At 36.7% G+C, this 15,304-nt stretch overlaps 2 protein-coding genes across 4 annotated transcripts; one reads left to right on the forward strand and one right to left on the reverse strand.

Moving 5' to 3' along the window:
- Nucleotides 1-2,203: 2,203 nt before the first annotated feature.
- DNAJB9 (DnaJ heat shock protein family (Hsp40) member B9) lies at nt 2,204-6,834 on the reverse strand. Of its 3 annotated transcripts, none has more exons than XM_032483690.1 (3): nt 6,682-6,834; nt 4,638-4,864; nt 2,204-3,718 (listed from the first exon to the last, which is right to left on the reverse strand). In XM_032483690.1, exons 2-3 carry the CDS (start codon nt 4,852-4,854, stop codon nt 3,264-3,266), a joined length of 672 nt encoding a protein of 223 aa, XP_032339581.1. In that variant the 5' UTR covers nt 4,855-4,864; nt 6,682-6,834; the 3' UTR covers nt 2,204-3,263. The 3 variants fall into 3 exon arrangements, with proteins under 3 accessions (XP_032339581.1, XP_032339580.1, XP_032339579.1); XM_032483689.1 differs by having other exon boundaries at nt 6,522-6,789; XM_032483688.1 differs by having other exon boundaries at nt 6,528-6,787.
- Nucleotides 6,835-6,938: 104 nt separating this feature from the next.
- THAP5 (THAP domain containing 5) lies at nt 6,939-14,711 on the forward strand. The gene is made up of 3 exons (XM_006191554.3): nt 6,939-7,126; nt 11,168-11,360; nt 11,877-14,711. The coding sequence occupies exons 1-3, from the start codon at nt 7,047-7,049 to the stop codon at nt 12,789-12,791; spliced, it is 1,188 nt and encodes a 395-aa protein (XP_006191616.1). The 5' UTR covers nt 6,939-7,046; the 3' UTR covers nt 12,792-14,711.
- The last annotated feature ends 593 nt before the right edge of the window (nt 14,712-15,304 follow it).

Below are 15,304 nucleotides of genomic sequence, written 5' to 3' on the forward strand. Positions count from 1 at the left end.
TGAATGTTGGGGTTTCTCCTCCTTACTGTTGGTTTTCCTTAAATGTCTGAATTCCCTGGGCATCTATCTGTGTTTATGAAGGATTATATCAAATTGCAGTTTCTTCAGCAGTTATATATGCCTGCATTACATCTCCTTTTTGAATAGGAGCTATGGTTTCTTATAAGTTGTCAGGGTATTTCCACCTGCAGGCAACTGCAGGCGAGTATGTGGTCAGCACACAGAAGCTACTTTCTCCTACACTTGGCAAAGTAAGAAGGCTTTGTTTACGCTGGGAGTGGAATGCCACTATTACTCACCAGCACCCTCTCCATAGCCAAGTGGAAATTCACTTCACCTTTGCTCGACATTTCTACGGCATCCCAATACCCTTACTGAGGAGCCTGCCTAGCAATAAGCTTTCTTTGAAGAGATATACTAAATCCTTGACCTGAAGAAAAACCTGTCAATACTTTACCTGAAAGGAAGAAAAAAGGGCAAGGGTTCCCAAGGCAGTTCTTCAATGAATTAACAAAACTGAACTCTGGCCCATGTCTTCTCTTTGCTTACCCCCAACCAACCTCCCCTAAAATGTAAGAGTTAAAAGCTTCTCCAGGACACCTTGGCTGTGGTTCTCTGATTTCTCTCTCAGTCGAAATCCTTCTACTTTATACCCTCCTTTATATCATGCCTCAAAACTTCTGGCTGTTGTTTTACAGCATGTTTATGACTTCATTATTATATTTTCTGTCATTGGGACCAAGAGGGAAAACAATCATGACTGATTCTGTTCAATATGTGACCTGGAACTGAAGGTGCCAGTATTAACATGAAGAATATAAAAGCTTTAGAGACCTACTGCTAGTACCAATCTCTTCCTTTCTCTATTTGGCAATGGTCTCATTTTCCCCTAGTGAATTTTTAATTGCTAAACAAAATTTCATTTCAAAAAATTAGAATAACTACCCCAGGAATATACAAATTCTAAACTGTCCTTGGGTAATCTAAATTTTCATGGAACTAATCTCAGAATTGTATCCAAAACTTACAGCACAAAACTGCCTATAATCAGCCATCATATCATAAGTTAATTATCTAATTCTAGAACATCAGAAGAACTTCATGCCTACCACATGCCCTATAGTGTCCAATGCAAGACATATTCAATCTAGAAAACTTAATTACAGAAATTAGTTCAAGAAAAAGATTAAACATCATGTAATGAATATTAATATTTTATGCACAAGGGAAAAAAGTGACAATGATTTTGTATGTGTTGATTTGTGTAGGGAGTGTAGATTAAGCTACTGTATGGTCATTTTGCAAGTAAACAAGTTTACCATTTGCTTTGTACATTTAACCTGTATAAACTATAAAGAAAAAAATTAAATGATTGAGGAAACTTTTATGTTGCTTACTGGTCTAATTTTCAGTTGCTTATATAGCTGACTACTCACATACACATGCCTGTAGATTACCTAAGCATCTTTCTTGATATTTAGTTTGTACTGTGTGTATGAGTCGTGGTATATTTTTCCTTGCAAAAAGTATGCCAAAGGGGAGGTTAAAAAAAAAAAAGAGGGGGTTCAAATAAATGTTCAGAATCGGAAAAAACAAGACAGACAATCAAGCCCTGAAGAAAAAGGGGACAGGTGCTAACAATATAAATAATAATATAATCTTTAAAGTTAATCTTGATTTGAAAATGGTACCTTTTTTTGGCCTCATTTGTTCTGTTTGATAGGCCACAGATAATCCTCTGATCAAAATTCAAGGTACAGCTATTTTCTTATCAAACCAAAGCAGTATGTATAACTTCTAGGAAATAACTGAGGTACATAAATAAAATTCATTTTCTTCACAGTTTTCAAATTAAAAATGATTATTAACAAATGTAGCTTCATGCAAAGTCTGCTTTTTCCCGCCTAAAGAGAAAAGCATCAGTGGCAAGAATATGTGCTCCTAGCAAGGAAATACACCAGTATTATAATTAACAAAATCTTCAAGCTACCAAAATTTGTGAGGGAAGACAGATGGAGGATAGTAACAAAGCAAGAGAAATTACCAAACGGCAATCAAGCAAGGTCATATCAGGGTTTGTAGGTTAGTCAAAAGTAACTTCTGGAATATAGTCTATGATTAGTGTAAGCAGCCCAATTCCTTACACACCTCCCATACCTCCCGAATTACCAAATAAATTTTTAAGAATAAAATGACAACAGAGAACATCATATTGTAAATATTATATTTCTCTCACTCACAAAGGTGTATGAGATATTTACTAGTTTTAATGTGTATCCATAGGATTAATACTCATATGGAGTATAACATGGAAAAGTGCAGAACTAAAGGAATAGGTCTATCTGAAAACAAAAGCACACATTTCTTAGGATTTAAAAATATTGCACATAATAAGGTTGCACAGAAATTACTGGCTGTTTTTACAAACAGAATGAGGTATTAGTCAATCTCTAAAGATGAGTGCAAAGAAGGGAAACCACACACACAAAAATACATAAATCCATATTAAGACCAACAGCGCCAACAACTAAGAAAGAAATGTGAAAAGATGTGTAAAGTAGCTGTGATTTCAACACAACAAACTCATTAGCCAGGGACCAAACACATAACAATCTCTTGGCAATATTTCATGAGTTTTCCACTTTCTTTTAGCCTAAATGACAAGAAAGCAGTACGATCATTTCCTTTACTCCAACTCTACTGCATAGTTCTGTGGTAAATATTAAACCATGCCTTTCTGAAGCTTTCAGTGGAAATTAACCAAGATACTGCTATCCTTTGCTGAATGACTCAATTATACAATTTCAAATACATTTAGCAACCCAAGTCAGAGATGCTACAGAGCATGCAATTTTAAATTAGCAAAGGTTTCACTTCAAAAATCATTCAAGTTCATACAACTTAATCTACAATAATGTTTAAAGTTTAACCTTTAAATATTTATCAGGGAAACTCAGTCTTTTCTTGGTAATAAAATTGGCCATGTTAATAAGCCCAAGGGGAGAGAGAGAAAAAAGATCAGGCAGAATTGTAGTATCTTTCTTTAAAGAAACTTTCCTAATCAGGGAAATGAATAATTAGCTATTTCTCTACTAACTAAATGTTGCTAAGTTTGTCAAAAACAATTTAAATATATTTAATAGCTATATTAAGTTAAATGAAATCATGCACTTGTCAAAACAGTTCACCCAAAATTGTTTTCCATCAAAGATATTGAAGAAGAGCCAACTAATTGGGTTTATTGAGAACAGAAAAAGAACGAACTACTGTCCTGAACAGTCGGTGTATGTAGTAACCATATTTCCTCTTCGTTGAGTGACAGTCCTACAATGCTTGCTAGATCCATGGAATCTATTTTCAGTCTGTACCGTGTGCCGATTGGTGGTAGTATCAAAACCACTAAAAGAAAACATTTTCTCCATATCTTCAAACATGTCATCAAATAACCCACCTCCGAAAGAAAACTCCTGGAAATGGTGCCTTTGTCTACTGGAACCATCCTGACGTGTCTGGAAGTGATTTTCAAAATGCTTCTTGGATCGAGTGTTTTGATTTTGACCAAAAAAGCCAAAGTCTTTAAATAAGTCATCAAAATTGAAGTTAAATGGCTGCTCAAAAGGACTTCCACTAGCTCTTTGTCCTTTACCATTAACAAAAGCACTGTGTCCAACTGTATCATACTCTTTTCGCCTAGTAGCATCTGAGAGTGTTTCATATGCTGAAAGAAATAAAAATACTTTAGTAACTAAAGGTAATCAAAGTTACACATATCCAAACCTCTTGAATTTATCTATTTTATGAAAGGATTTCACACTGCAAGTAAAACCAAACCCTACAAAACATAAGAATAAAATGAAAATAAAAGTTACAAAAGGCAGGGACTCTGTCTTATTTACTGCATACAATCAGCAGTCTGCACAATGCCCGCCTCTAGTAAATATCCAATAAATATCTGTTAAATAAATACTACCATTACTACAAATAAATATGGGCAACAATTAAAGAGTTATTCTCCATATTTGTATAAAACCATTATTTAAAGAATTTAATGAGAAAAATAAGAGGAATTCAGATTTTTCACTTAATAGTTGAAGTAAATGTTTAACTCCCTACTCAGTTCTACTCAGCATTAATTAGTCAATGCTCAGAAGGTGCAATTTGTTTCAGACCTAGTCTTAAGTCAAAATTTGATCCATATTTTTCTCTTAAAGATAAATGGGCTTTGAGATACAGGCCAAGAGAGGGGGAAAAAAAGTCTATTTACTTTTTTTAATGCTTAACATTTTTATATTTAATCTCTATACTTTGTAAAAACTATGTTTCTTAAGTTAAAAGTTTTGGGTACCTAAAATTCAGTTTGACACAGAAACAATAAGCTATTTTATAAGTGACAAGACAATGAAATAATACATCTTCAACATTTTTAGACCTAAATGTCAATAAAACTATATACCTCCATACATCCAGGATCAAACATCTGTTATAAGAAAACAGTCTTGAGACTCTTTCTATATTTAAATGTAGATTCCACGCCCACTCCCATCTCCACAAAGCCTTCAAATATATACACCTCTTAGCTATCATTCTCCTTTACTAGTTAGTATCTGTTGAGACTTTGAAGATAATAATTTACATACCTTCTGCAATCTCTCTGAATTTTGCTTCAGCATCAGGGCTCTTATTTTTGTCAGGATGGTACTTCATGGCCAATTTATGAAAGGCCTTCTTGATTTGGCGCTCTGATGCAGACTTTGGCACACCTAAGATATCATAGTAACTTTTTGAGGCCAAAATTAATTCAGTTATCATTAAAATGCAGATTGCAAATATGAAAACTGACTGGGGAGTAGCCATTTCTAATATCCTACAAAAGAAAAGAAAAAAAATTGTATCCGTTAGTTAATCTTAAAATTTTTCTTTTAAAAGAAACACAATGAACTTTTAGGATTTAAAGTAAACTGACGCAGTATCAAAATGTTAACTGTATATAGTGTATCTTGTACCTGGTTCCACGTTATTTCATTTACACAGACTTTTACTACCCCTAAATTGGTTGTAATCTTCTTGAGAGCAAAGATAATTCAACCAAATTGAGAAAAATCTTTCTTGGTTTTGCCTTTCCACTGATTCTCTGGCCATATGCACTTCAGATACAAAAATATTCAATAACGGATTTTTATCAGTTACTATCAAAAACTCATCAAAGGGAAGCCTTGTAAAAACGGTGAAAACCCAAATAATTTTTTAAAAGAACTCAATCATTCCTTTCAAAAATTCATATTCTAAAGGGGTTTAAAAAGAAATTCAACTTCTCAGGAAAACAAAAAAAAAAGTACATTACTAAGGTAAATAGCCCAGTATGTCTAAACTAGTAGTAATCTTCCCTCCCTAGGAAATTTCAGTTTTCATTCAGCCAAGAGCAGCCAAGGACTGCATATAGAGAACCTCAATATCACAATAATATTGACAATGTACAAGAGAATGTAATTTTTAAAACTGTAAGACCCCAAATATTTAACAAAAAAGCATGGATAAATAAGTTTTGTTAATAACTCATACTTAACAGAATTTCAGGTTTCTGCTAAGGCTGCCAGAAAAAAGGAACTTTCATAGTTTGTAGTTTAGATAAGGTAAACTCTTATTTTCAAACTTCTCAGTAGCCATTAAAGTAGTTCTCTAATCTTAAAGTTTCAACTTAGAATTCAACTTAGAATTCTTGATAGTACAGAGTTAATGACTTTGGATTCAAAAAGACATGATCCTGTTTTTCGAACACTGTACCACAGGAGTCCTTAACAACCTAGGATGGCATAACAAGGCTGACGAAAGACACTACGGTTTGTGGAAACCGCCTGCCTTCCTCTCCTGTGGCCTGATCGGAGCGTAATTAGCAGATGGGTTACTACCTTCCAGAGAGTTACTCACAGTCACGGGCACCAAGGATCAAGTACGAACTCCTGGTCTAAAGAACACAAATCCAGCGCGTACAATGCTGGTTCCCTAGTCCACGGGCGGGTCTAAAACTGACAGGGAGACACCTTACTGGTTTAATCAAGATTATTTCACAGTTTGAAGTTGAGTATCCGATACTTTCCCAGGCGACTGACTTATGCGTTATACTGACTTCGCATTCCCAAATAGGAGCTGGCGGACAGCAGCCTGGGCCTTATTTCTCAGAGCCGGTGGCTGGTTGGGCTGGACTGTCAGCCCTCACCGAAAGGCGACCGGTACACGCCCAGTCCGTCCAGCCGCCGCCGTCGGTTTGTCCGCGGCCCGGGGTCCAGCCCTGGGAGGAGCTGCCCGATGCCCAAGAGAGCCAGCGGCACAACCCCACGACAAGACGCCCGACACTGTGTTGCGGCCATCTCCTTTTTCCTATTCCCTTTCTCAAGAACACCTGGCAGCCCGAAGCCCTAGTGCCGACCGCGGTGGATACCGAGGCCAAGTCTGCCCACAAAGGCCGGTCAAGGCCGCGGGGACGCCTTAACCCCCCTACCCACGACCCCGGCCTCGTCCCTCACTCGCACCCGCCGGCTACTGCCGTTCCTCCACAGAGCCGAGGCGCCGGCGACGCTGACAACTGACACCACACCGCTGCTCCGCTCGGTCCCGAACCCCGGCCTCCGCAGCCTCCGCGGCCTCCAGGAGCCGGCGCGCGCACACTGCCGCCTGTACACCGACCTCACACTCCTCCCGCCGAAGCCACCACCGCGTCCCCTCTCAGCCCGCTCCCAACTCGCGGGCGACGGCTGCGGGAGCCTCCACCTCAGAAGACCTACACGAAACGCTTCCCTATTGGCTCCCGCCAGCCCACCTGACCCTGGCGCCCTACGCGCACGTGGAAAACTGTTGTTGCTGCTCAGCCTGTGCGTCACGTCCGGCCCCACCCCCGAAAGGGCGGGGCCGAAGCAGGCAGAAGCGGAAGTGAGTCGACCATCGCAGCGTCTTTCCGCTCTGCCTAGGCTGGCGCAGGCGCGGTGACTCGGGCGGCCTGGACCTGCGGCCCCGCCTCAGCGAGGAAGGCCCGCCTGCGCCCCTCGATAATAATGCCCCGGTATTGCGCAGCGATTTGTTGTAAGAACCGCCGGGGACGAAACAATAAGGACCGGAAGCTGAGTTTTTACCCGTAAGTTGTGCCTGACGCAGAAGCGTCAGCTGGCCTTTGGGCCTAAGTTCTGCGGCATTTGGGGTTGGGGTTTGGAGTGTCTCCTGTCAGCCCTATAAATTCCTCAGCTCTCCGGGCGTGGTCGGTCCCTGCACGGGAGGAGGGCGGGAAGGCGCGAGTTAGTTTCCTTAGACGTTTCTAGGGAGGCCGCTGGGCGTGTGGTGGGGCGCAGGGGCCTTTTGGGGTGTTAATAGGGCGCTGGAACCAGTCAGTTCCGCGCGGTGCTCCGTGGTTTTCAGAGCATTTCCCCACCTTCCGTGACCTAATTTCAGTGAACGACCTGAACCGTGCCAAGTGGGAAGGTGAACTCAAAGTTAACTTACAGCTCCCGTGAGTTAGGTCGCATAGCTGCTATTTAATTACGTTTTCTCCCGAGGAAACAGGCCTTTCAGAAAGATTAGGTAACTGACCTTGAAAGTTTTGTGGCAGAGCCAGAATTATAACTTACCTCCTGCTCAGGGCTCTAGATACTCTTCATTCGTACAGAGGTCTACAGATTTCCCCCGGTATCCCAGCGTAGAATATTCCTGTGAAACCTTTCCTAAGCAAAGAAGCAATTAACCTGTTTTCGTAATAGCGAAAATCCGGTTCGGACATCAGTACCTGGTAGGTCATTCATAAAAGTGAAGTGACAGAAAAGGAACTTTGGAAAAGTGGGAAATACCTGTTTTCTGAATTACTACAGCCACGAAATATTTCCCTGGAACCCCAGAAGTACTCATTTAGAAGAATAGGGAAGCAGTATTACGTAGGAAGGATCCAGGCTCCAAAGCCAGACTTAGGTTCAAATCCTGGTTCCACTACTTTATAGCTGAATGACCTTCTGCAAATTATTCAACTCTGCTACCTAAGACCTCCCATCTTTGAAGTGGAGGCGTTCATAGTACCTGACCACACTTAGTGTGTAGAGAGGTAAAACAGCACTTGGCATTCAGAACATGCTTAGTGTATATAAAAACATATTTAGAATATTTTATTTCCTTTATTTCTTGTATTTAAAAGTAACTTAGCTCTAACCTGGTTGTCTTTAACTTTTTGACTTTTCACTAGCTATTTTGTGAAGCTTATTTTGCTTTAGACCTGAAGCTCTCTGTTCACAATGATTTAGATGCTTTACATTCTTTTAACTAATGAAAAAACTGGTAACTCCTAATAATTTACACTAAATGGCAGTATTTCCAGGATTGTCTTTCTTGAAGCCCTTGCAAAGAGATATTCTAGGGGGAGAAATATATGCTAGTATATTAATGGCTCTGGCCAAGAGAAAGTTTGTAGCAAAGGATCATGTTGAGCTTTATTTAACCCCGTGTTTCCCAAATTTATTTAGCCTTGGATTTGGGGGTCGTAACTACAGACTAAAAATTCTTTAATCTTTTTGGACTGCATAGTTACTGTTTTTAAGGAGGGAAAAATAATAATGCCAGAGGAAGTCAGTTATAAAGATTGTTTTCCTGAAAATGTGAATTTACTGAAAGTGAATATTTTAATGAGTTTTAAAAATTTCATGTGTAATCCACAAAATAAAAATTGAATTAGTTTTATTCCCCTAATAGCTCCAAACTTGAAGAATTGAATTTTCTCATACTAACACCATAGCAAGCTGCAGTATAAATTTATAGTAATTTGGGAATTCAGTAAATATATACATATAGTGACCAGTTTATACAAGTGATTGTTTTATGTTTTGGGGAGAATTAATAAAACAGTGAAACAAAATTACCAAACAATATGAACCAATATAATGATACTAAGTTGTTCCAGAAATATATTCTATGCGATTTCTTAAAGATTTATCTTTTGAGAAAGCATTGCAATCCAGTTACCAATAAAGATATTCACAAAGTGTATTTTTTTAATTGTTTGATAACTTAGCATATAGCTACAATAGAAATAATTTACAAACAGCATCCTTATGCATGAAATTACGTTTAAAAAAATCACTGTAAAAGACATTGTTTTAGATGTAACAGGAAAGGTAAGAACTTATCTATGGCTAGCAGAATTCAGGTCCTCTGAAAAGAAAATTCTTTTTGCCATTACATTTCTTTTCTGGTTATGCCTATCATGCTTATAAGATATTGATATGTTGCAAGGTTAAATTTTTTCCAAACCATGTATGAATATTTTATCTATAGTTAGAACTTCCAAAGGCAAGTGGAAAATCTGAGTTTCCTGTGGAAAGATATCAGGGTTAAAAATTATTTCTTACAAAGTACCCAGGTCTTTTCCTTTAGCATCTTACAAAGTTATCAATATTTGTAGAAAAAAATATCATGCTACTGAGACAGGAAGGAAGCAGGCAGGGCACAGCCATTCAAGAAATAACCTAGGAATTTACACCAAGGTGGCAGAAAATTCAACTTCCAACAGGCCCTGAGGCCAAAGATGGCGGGAGATTTGATTTCTCGAAACCTCAGATTTCATTATAAGCTCATTGTAATATGTAGCATGGTAAGCAGCACTCCCACAAGCGCCATGACATTCCTGAGGCTAACCATAAAAGGTCAAAAAGTGGGCAGTGGCCCAATTCCTGGGAATCCCAGCCCCTTTCCCAGGTAGTTGGAATAATCCTCCCACTTGTTACCATACGAAGCTGCCAAGCCCATAAAAACTGACAAACCCCATACCTTGTGGCCATTCTCCCTTCTGAGTAAGATGGCCTGTACTCTTGTCTATGGAGTGTGTTAACTACTTTTATTTTAAACCAAGCACCCAAACCCCACACCTCATGGCCTTTCTCTTGCCTCTGAAACAGCCTGCACTGTATAGACTATGTATCTCTCTAAATAAATCTGCATTTACTTAACTGTGGCTCGCTATTGAATTCTTTCCTGCGCGAAGCCAAGGACCCACACTTGGCAGGGTATGTCCAGGGTCTCAACCAAGACCTGGGACATGGCCATCCTTTCACCCACATTGATTTTCCTGTAACACTTCTACAAGGCATAAATGGTTGTGACTGGGGGGAATGTATAACAGCTGCTTTTGTATGAGAATCTTATATGTTACTATTGTTAAAAAATGGAAAATTATTATGTAGTATGTGTCTTGGACTGTGTTCTTGTAAAATCATCAAAAGAAGTATAAATCGCTGCTGTTTACTACAGTTTAACCCAAACCAGTTTAGACTGGTAGGAAAAAGTTGTCTGTCAAATTCTGCCATTAGTCCAGTTCTACCCATGAAACACACTGCAGTATGTTAGAGCCAACTATAAAACTCCAAGTTACTCAGTACAGGAACAACACAGATTAAGAGCTGTCTTGCCTTAGTCTATCTTTTTTATTTGTTTCATAATAGAAAATATCCGAGTCTGTCCTTTTTAGCATGTTACTTGTGCCAGTTTGTCTTTCAGAACTTGAATACTTGAATTTTAGAGTTCCCAATTCACTGGCTATAGAAATCTAGAAATACTGGGCTAAATTACCAATGAGTAGAATTGAGGCTGATTCCAGTAAAGAGAATGGGATATTAGTATTTTTATAAGATTTAGTATTCATTTTGTGTCAGCTAAACCATTTGTTTGAATTAACATCTTATTTTAAAAAGATTAATATAGGTAAGAACCTAAAGTTTAATACTTCCTTAAATTATAAACAAGAAACCATTTGACTTGTATTACTATGAATGTATTTGAATAGGACTTTATAGTTACAAAGCTCTTTACTAGTTCTAGGCACCCTACGCAACAGAATGAAAAGGAAATATAATCCATAGAAAATATGAATAGATTTTATTTTTTGTAGTAACACGTACATTTTCTTGAAGGGACTCTGAGTTGTGTTTTACAGTCTACTCAGACAAAAGCTTTGGCTACACATTTCATATCTTAGTCCGCTTTGCCATAGAGATAATATGGTAGTAGTTGTCATGGAGATGCTATTGTATGGTAGTGATGGTTGCCTTGCTTTTGTGGCACTTGACACTTAGGTTACCAATATGTGCGGGCTTGGCATCTGACAAAATTGTAAAAATATAGCAAAGTTTTCCTTTTTTAATTTCAGGTTTCCTCTACATGACAAAGAAAGACTTGAAAAATGGTTAAAGAATATGAAACGAGATTCATGGGTTCCCAGTAAATACCAGTTCCTGTGTAGTGACCATTTTACTCCCGACTCTCTTGACATCAGATGGGGTATTCGCTATTTGAAACAAACTGCAATTCCAACAATATTTTCTTTGCCTGAAGACAATCAGGTATTGGAGGCAAGGAGTAGGGGAGAGGGGAATACTGAGCATGGTAGCATATTGCAGGGTGGCAGGTAATCAGGTAGAGGGAATGAGAGAGAAAGATAACTGCTGGGAAAATGCATACTTGAGAAAAGGAAAACTAATTTGTGCTTTTACTAGAAGTGTGTTAATTTTTTAAAAATATAAATCATTCTGAAGCATACCTTAGGAGGAGCCAAAGATAATACATACATAAATTATCAAATTAAGTTATTAATGTAAATTAATGATCTGAGATTTTTTACTGGTCTTGTGAATGATCTGAGATTTTTTCCATCATATATTGATTATACTTAATGTGTTTTAAAAAACACTTTCAGGTATATTTTGAGAAGTCATATACTTAAAACATTTTTTTAACTGAATAAATTTACTTGATCAGTATACTGCTCAAAGTTGTAATGAAGTAGTCAGCAGTAACTAATAAGAGGATAAGCCTAGTAAGGACATCTTTTTTTAGAATTTGAAAATATTATTTTGTAGGAGAAAGACCCTTCCCCAAAAAAATCCCAGAAGAAAAAGTTGGAAAATGAGAAAGAAGTATGCCTAAAAGCCAAGTCAGAAGAATCATTGGCATCAAATGAGCCAAAGAAGAATACAGTTAATACAAATATCCTCCCTGAACATGCAGAATTACTTGATTCATCTGCCTTGGTAAAGCCACCAGATCCAAAAACACAAAGTGTACAAAATAACGTATTAACTCTTAATCTAGTTAAACAAGATACTAGAAAACCAGAATCTACTTTGGAAACGTCAATTAACCAAGACATAGGTATAGGTGGTTTTCACACATCTTTTGAGAATCTAAATTCTGCAACTATTACTTTGACAACTTCAAATTCAGAAGGTATTCAGCAGTCTTTGGAAGCCCAAAAAGTGCTCGAAATAACTACCAATCATCTTGCTAACCCAAACTTTACAAATAATTCTGTGGAAATTAAGTCAGCACAGGAAAATCCATTCTTATTAAGTGCAGTTACTCACACAGTTGAAGAATTAAATACAAATAAAGAATCTGTTATTGCCATTTTTGTACCTACAGAAAATTCCAAACCTACAGTTAATTCTTTTATACCTGCCTCCAAAGAAACTGTGGAAATGGAAGAAGACATAGACACTGAAGACTCATATAAGGATGTAGACTATGAGACGGAAGTTTTACAAATTGAGCATTCTTACTGCAGACAAGATGCAAATAAGGAACATCTATGGCAGAAAGTCTCTAAACTACATTCAAAGATAACTCTTCTTGAGTTACAAGAACAACAAACTCTAGGAAGATTGAAATCTTTGGAAGCTCTTATAAGGCAGCTAAAACAGGAAAACTGGCTATCTGAAGAAAATGTCAAGATTATAGAAAACCATTTCACAACATACGAAGTTACTATGATATAGATTAAAGAGGTTTTAAAGTTGTGACTTTTTTGCAAGCTTTCTATTAGCCAAACCAAATTATATGTAAAGTGAACTTTTTCCTGTGTAAGGTTCTTAATGAAGCTAAGCAAGTGCTCTAATGTTACGAAATGCATCCTGTTCTTGTAATGCTCATTTTTGAGAAAAACTAGAGTTGCTGGGTAGAAAAAGTTTCATTACTTGTTAAGTTTCCAAATTTAAAGTAAAAATATAGTGAACGAATAATATGATTAAGTCATAAAATGAGAGAACACAGATATGGTAAACAAGAACCCAGAGTAGAAGTCAGACTCAGGAAACTTTAGTCCTGATTCTAACATTGGCATGTGACTTGGACAAGTTACCTATCAAGACTGAGTCTCAGTCTCTTATCTATAAAATGAGGGCACTTGACTAGATCTCCAACATAGTCTGTTTCTTTATAGTTTCTTTACTTTCTAGTAAGGTACTTTTAATAGAAGTTTTCTATAAGATAATCTTATACTTAGATAAAACTAGATGCTGGCTAGAACTTGATATTATTCTCAATATTGAATTCTCAGTATTGAATTCTTCTCAATATTGATTAAATTTTGTGTTGCTTGGCCTTTGGGTTATAGTTTTCTGTATTATAAAGGAAAATACTCCTTTTATAATTTTATTCCAGTTGAACTAAAATGAGGAATCAACCATTAGCCCAATTCTTAGGAGAGGTACTTTAAACTTGAAAGAATATGTACCTTGTTTGAGGCTGAACATAATAATACATAGTCATTTAAGCTTCTTCACATCCTATATTTAAGGCTATATTTATAAACCGAAAGTTTCAATGAGGTTAATTTTTTAAAGATATTTTAGTAATTATAGTCTGTATCTATTTAATACGTGTAACTTTAAGAGTGTGTGCTTATGTCATTTTAAAATTCCAGAATGATAGAGTAATATTTAATACTATGCCTTCCTACTTACTTGTATTTTATTAAAAGTTGAGAACTCACAGATACGTGGTAATGACCTAAGGGGACAAGTAGGAACAGGAAATAATGGTGGTAGAAATAAAAAGCAATGTAAAAGCAGAGGCATAGTCATTACACAATGTGAAAAATAGATGATCCTTTAAAGTTGGCATCAATATAATTAAATATGTTATTGCTTATGATGTTAAGCAAATTCTTGTCAGTCTGTTTCTTCGTTTTTTCATCCTGTTATATGAAAAATACTGTTACCTGTCTTGAAGGACGGGTCTTTGAATTCTGTAAGGTAATAAATGTGCTTTTGGTGCTGGAAAATAGGAGGTGCTCAATAAATGTTAGTTGACTGTGCAGCAAATAGTTACTAATTGTTTTGAAAATGGATGGTGATTATTTGGGGCCACATATCACTTAGTTTTTTTAGGCTAATAAAAATTAATTAGTGTTATATGAATGTGTCAGCTAATTATAAAAAGTTGATTAGAGATGTCCTTATTGGGTGACCATGGAGGAGGGGAACCTAAAATTTTTGCATAAATTATATGCAGATAATTGGTAAAGTATTTGATGTTATTTTTAAGGGGCATTTTGCTAATACATATTTAAAATAAATGATATAAATGAAAATGACCTTTTTAAGTCATTATAAAATGTTGCACATTGTGGCTATTTTTTATTTAAAGTTGTAGTTAACTTAGGAATAATTTGAACCAGTTGTATTCCTTTAAACTACCAAATTATAAGTATTTAAGATACTTTCTTGGCTTTTCAATATTCAGTTCAGATATTCAGATTGTTCCCAACCTATTCCAGTTAACCTCCAAATTTTATTTCTAGGGTTTTGGCCAACTTTATTTCTTATTTGGATTATTGTAGAAGCCTCTTAGCTAATAGTACCCATATTTTCAGTCTTCTTCTTCTGTATCTTCTGGACTCTACTATCAGCTTTTTATCTAAACTATAGATTTAGTTGTATCACTCCCCACCACTTAACTTTCCTAGCTTAGAAATCTGTAATCACTCTCTAATACCTAAAGAATAAAGCAAAACGTGTTACTGTCATATACATGATTCTCTGTGATTCTGTTCCTCCTGTGTTCTAGCCACACTGGACTTAGCATTTCTCAGACATGCCAAGCAAGTACCTGTCTTTGTGTCTGCTTGTTTTAATTCTCTAAATTCAACCAGTCCATTAGAATTATATTTCTACTTTGGTGGATTGTCAACGCTTTTTCCAGTCAAAATTGTTTTTTCTCTGTTCCTACAGGGCTTTGTTTTATAACACTATAACAGCATTTACACTTTTTTATATCATGATGTTATCTATGGATTTCTCTTCAGCTAGACTCTTCGCTTTTTGAAAGCAGAATTTTTATTCACTTCTGTTTCTTTGACAGTCTAATATTCACCCAATAAATATTTTGAATTTGCCTACTTACAATTTCTTGGCTGTTGTCACTTAAAATCAAGAACCTTCTTAACAAATATGTCCTTGATACCTAGAGAATGATTAGAAAAGAATATAGATCTTCATACAATCTTTGA

Source organism: Camelus ferus, chromosome 7 (assembly GCF_009834535.1).
Source record: "Camelus ferus isolate YT-003-E chromosome 7, BCGSAC_Cfer_1.0, whole genome shotgun sequence".
NCBI classification, from domain to species: Eukaryota; Metazoa; Chordata; class Mammalia; order Artiodactyla; family Camelidae; genus Camelus; species Camelus ferus.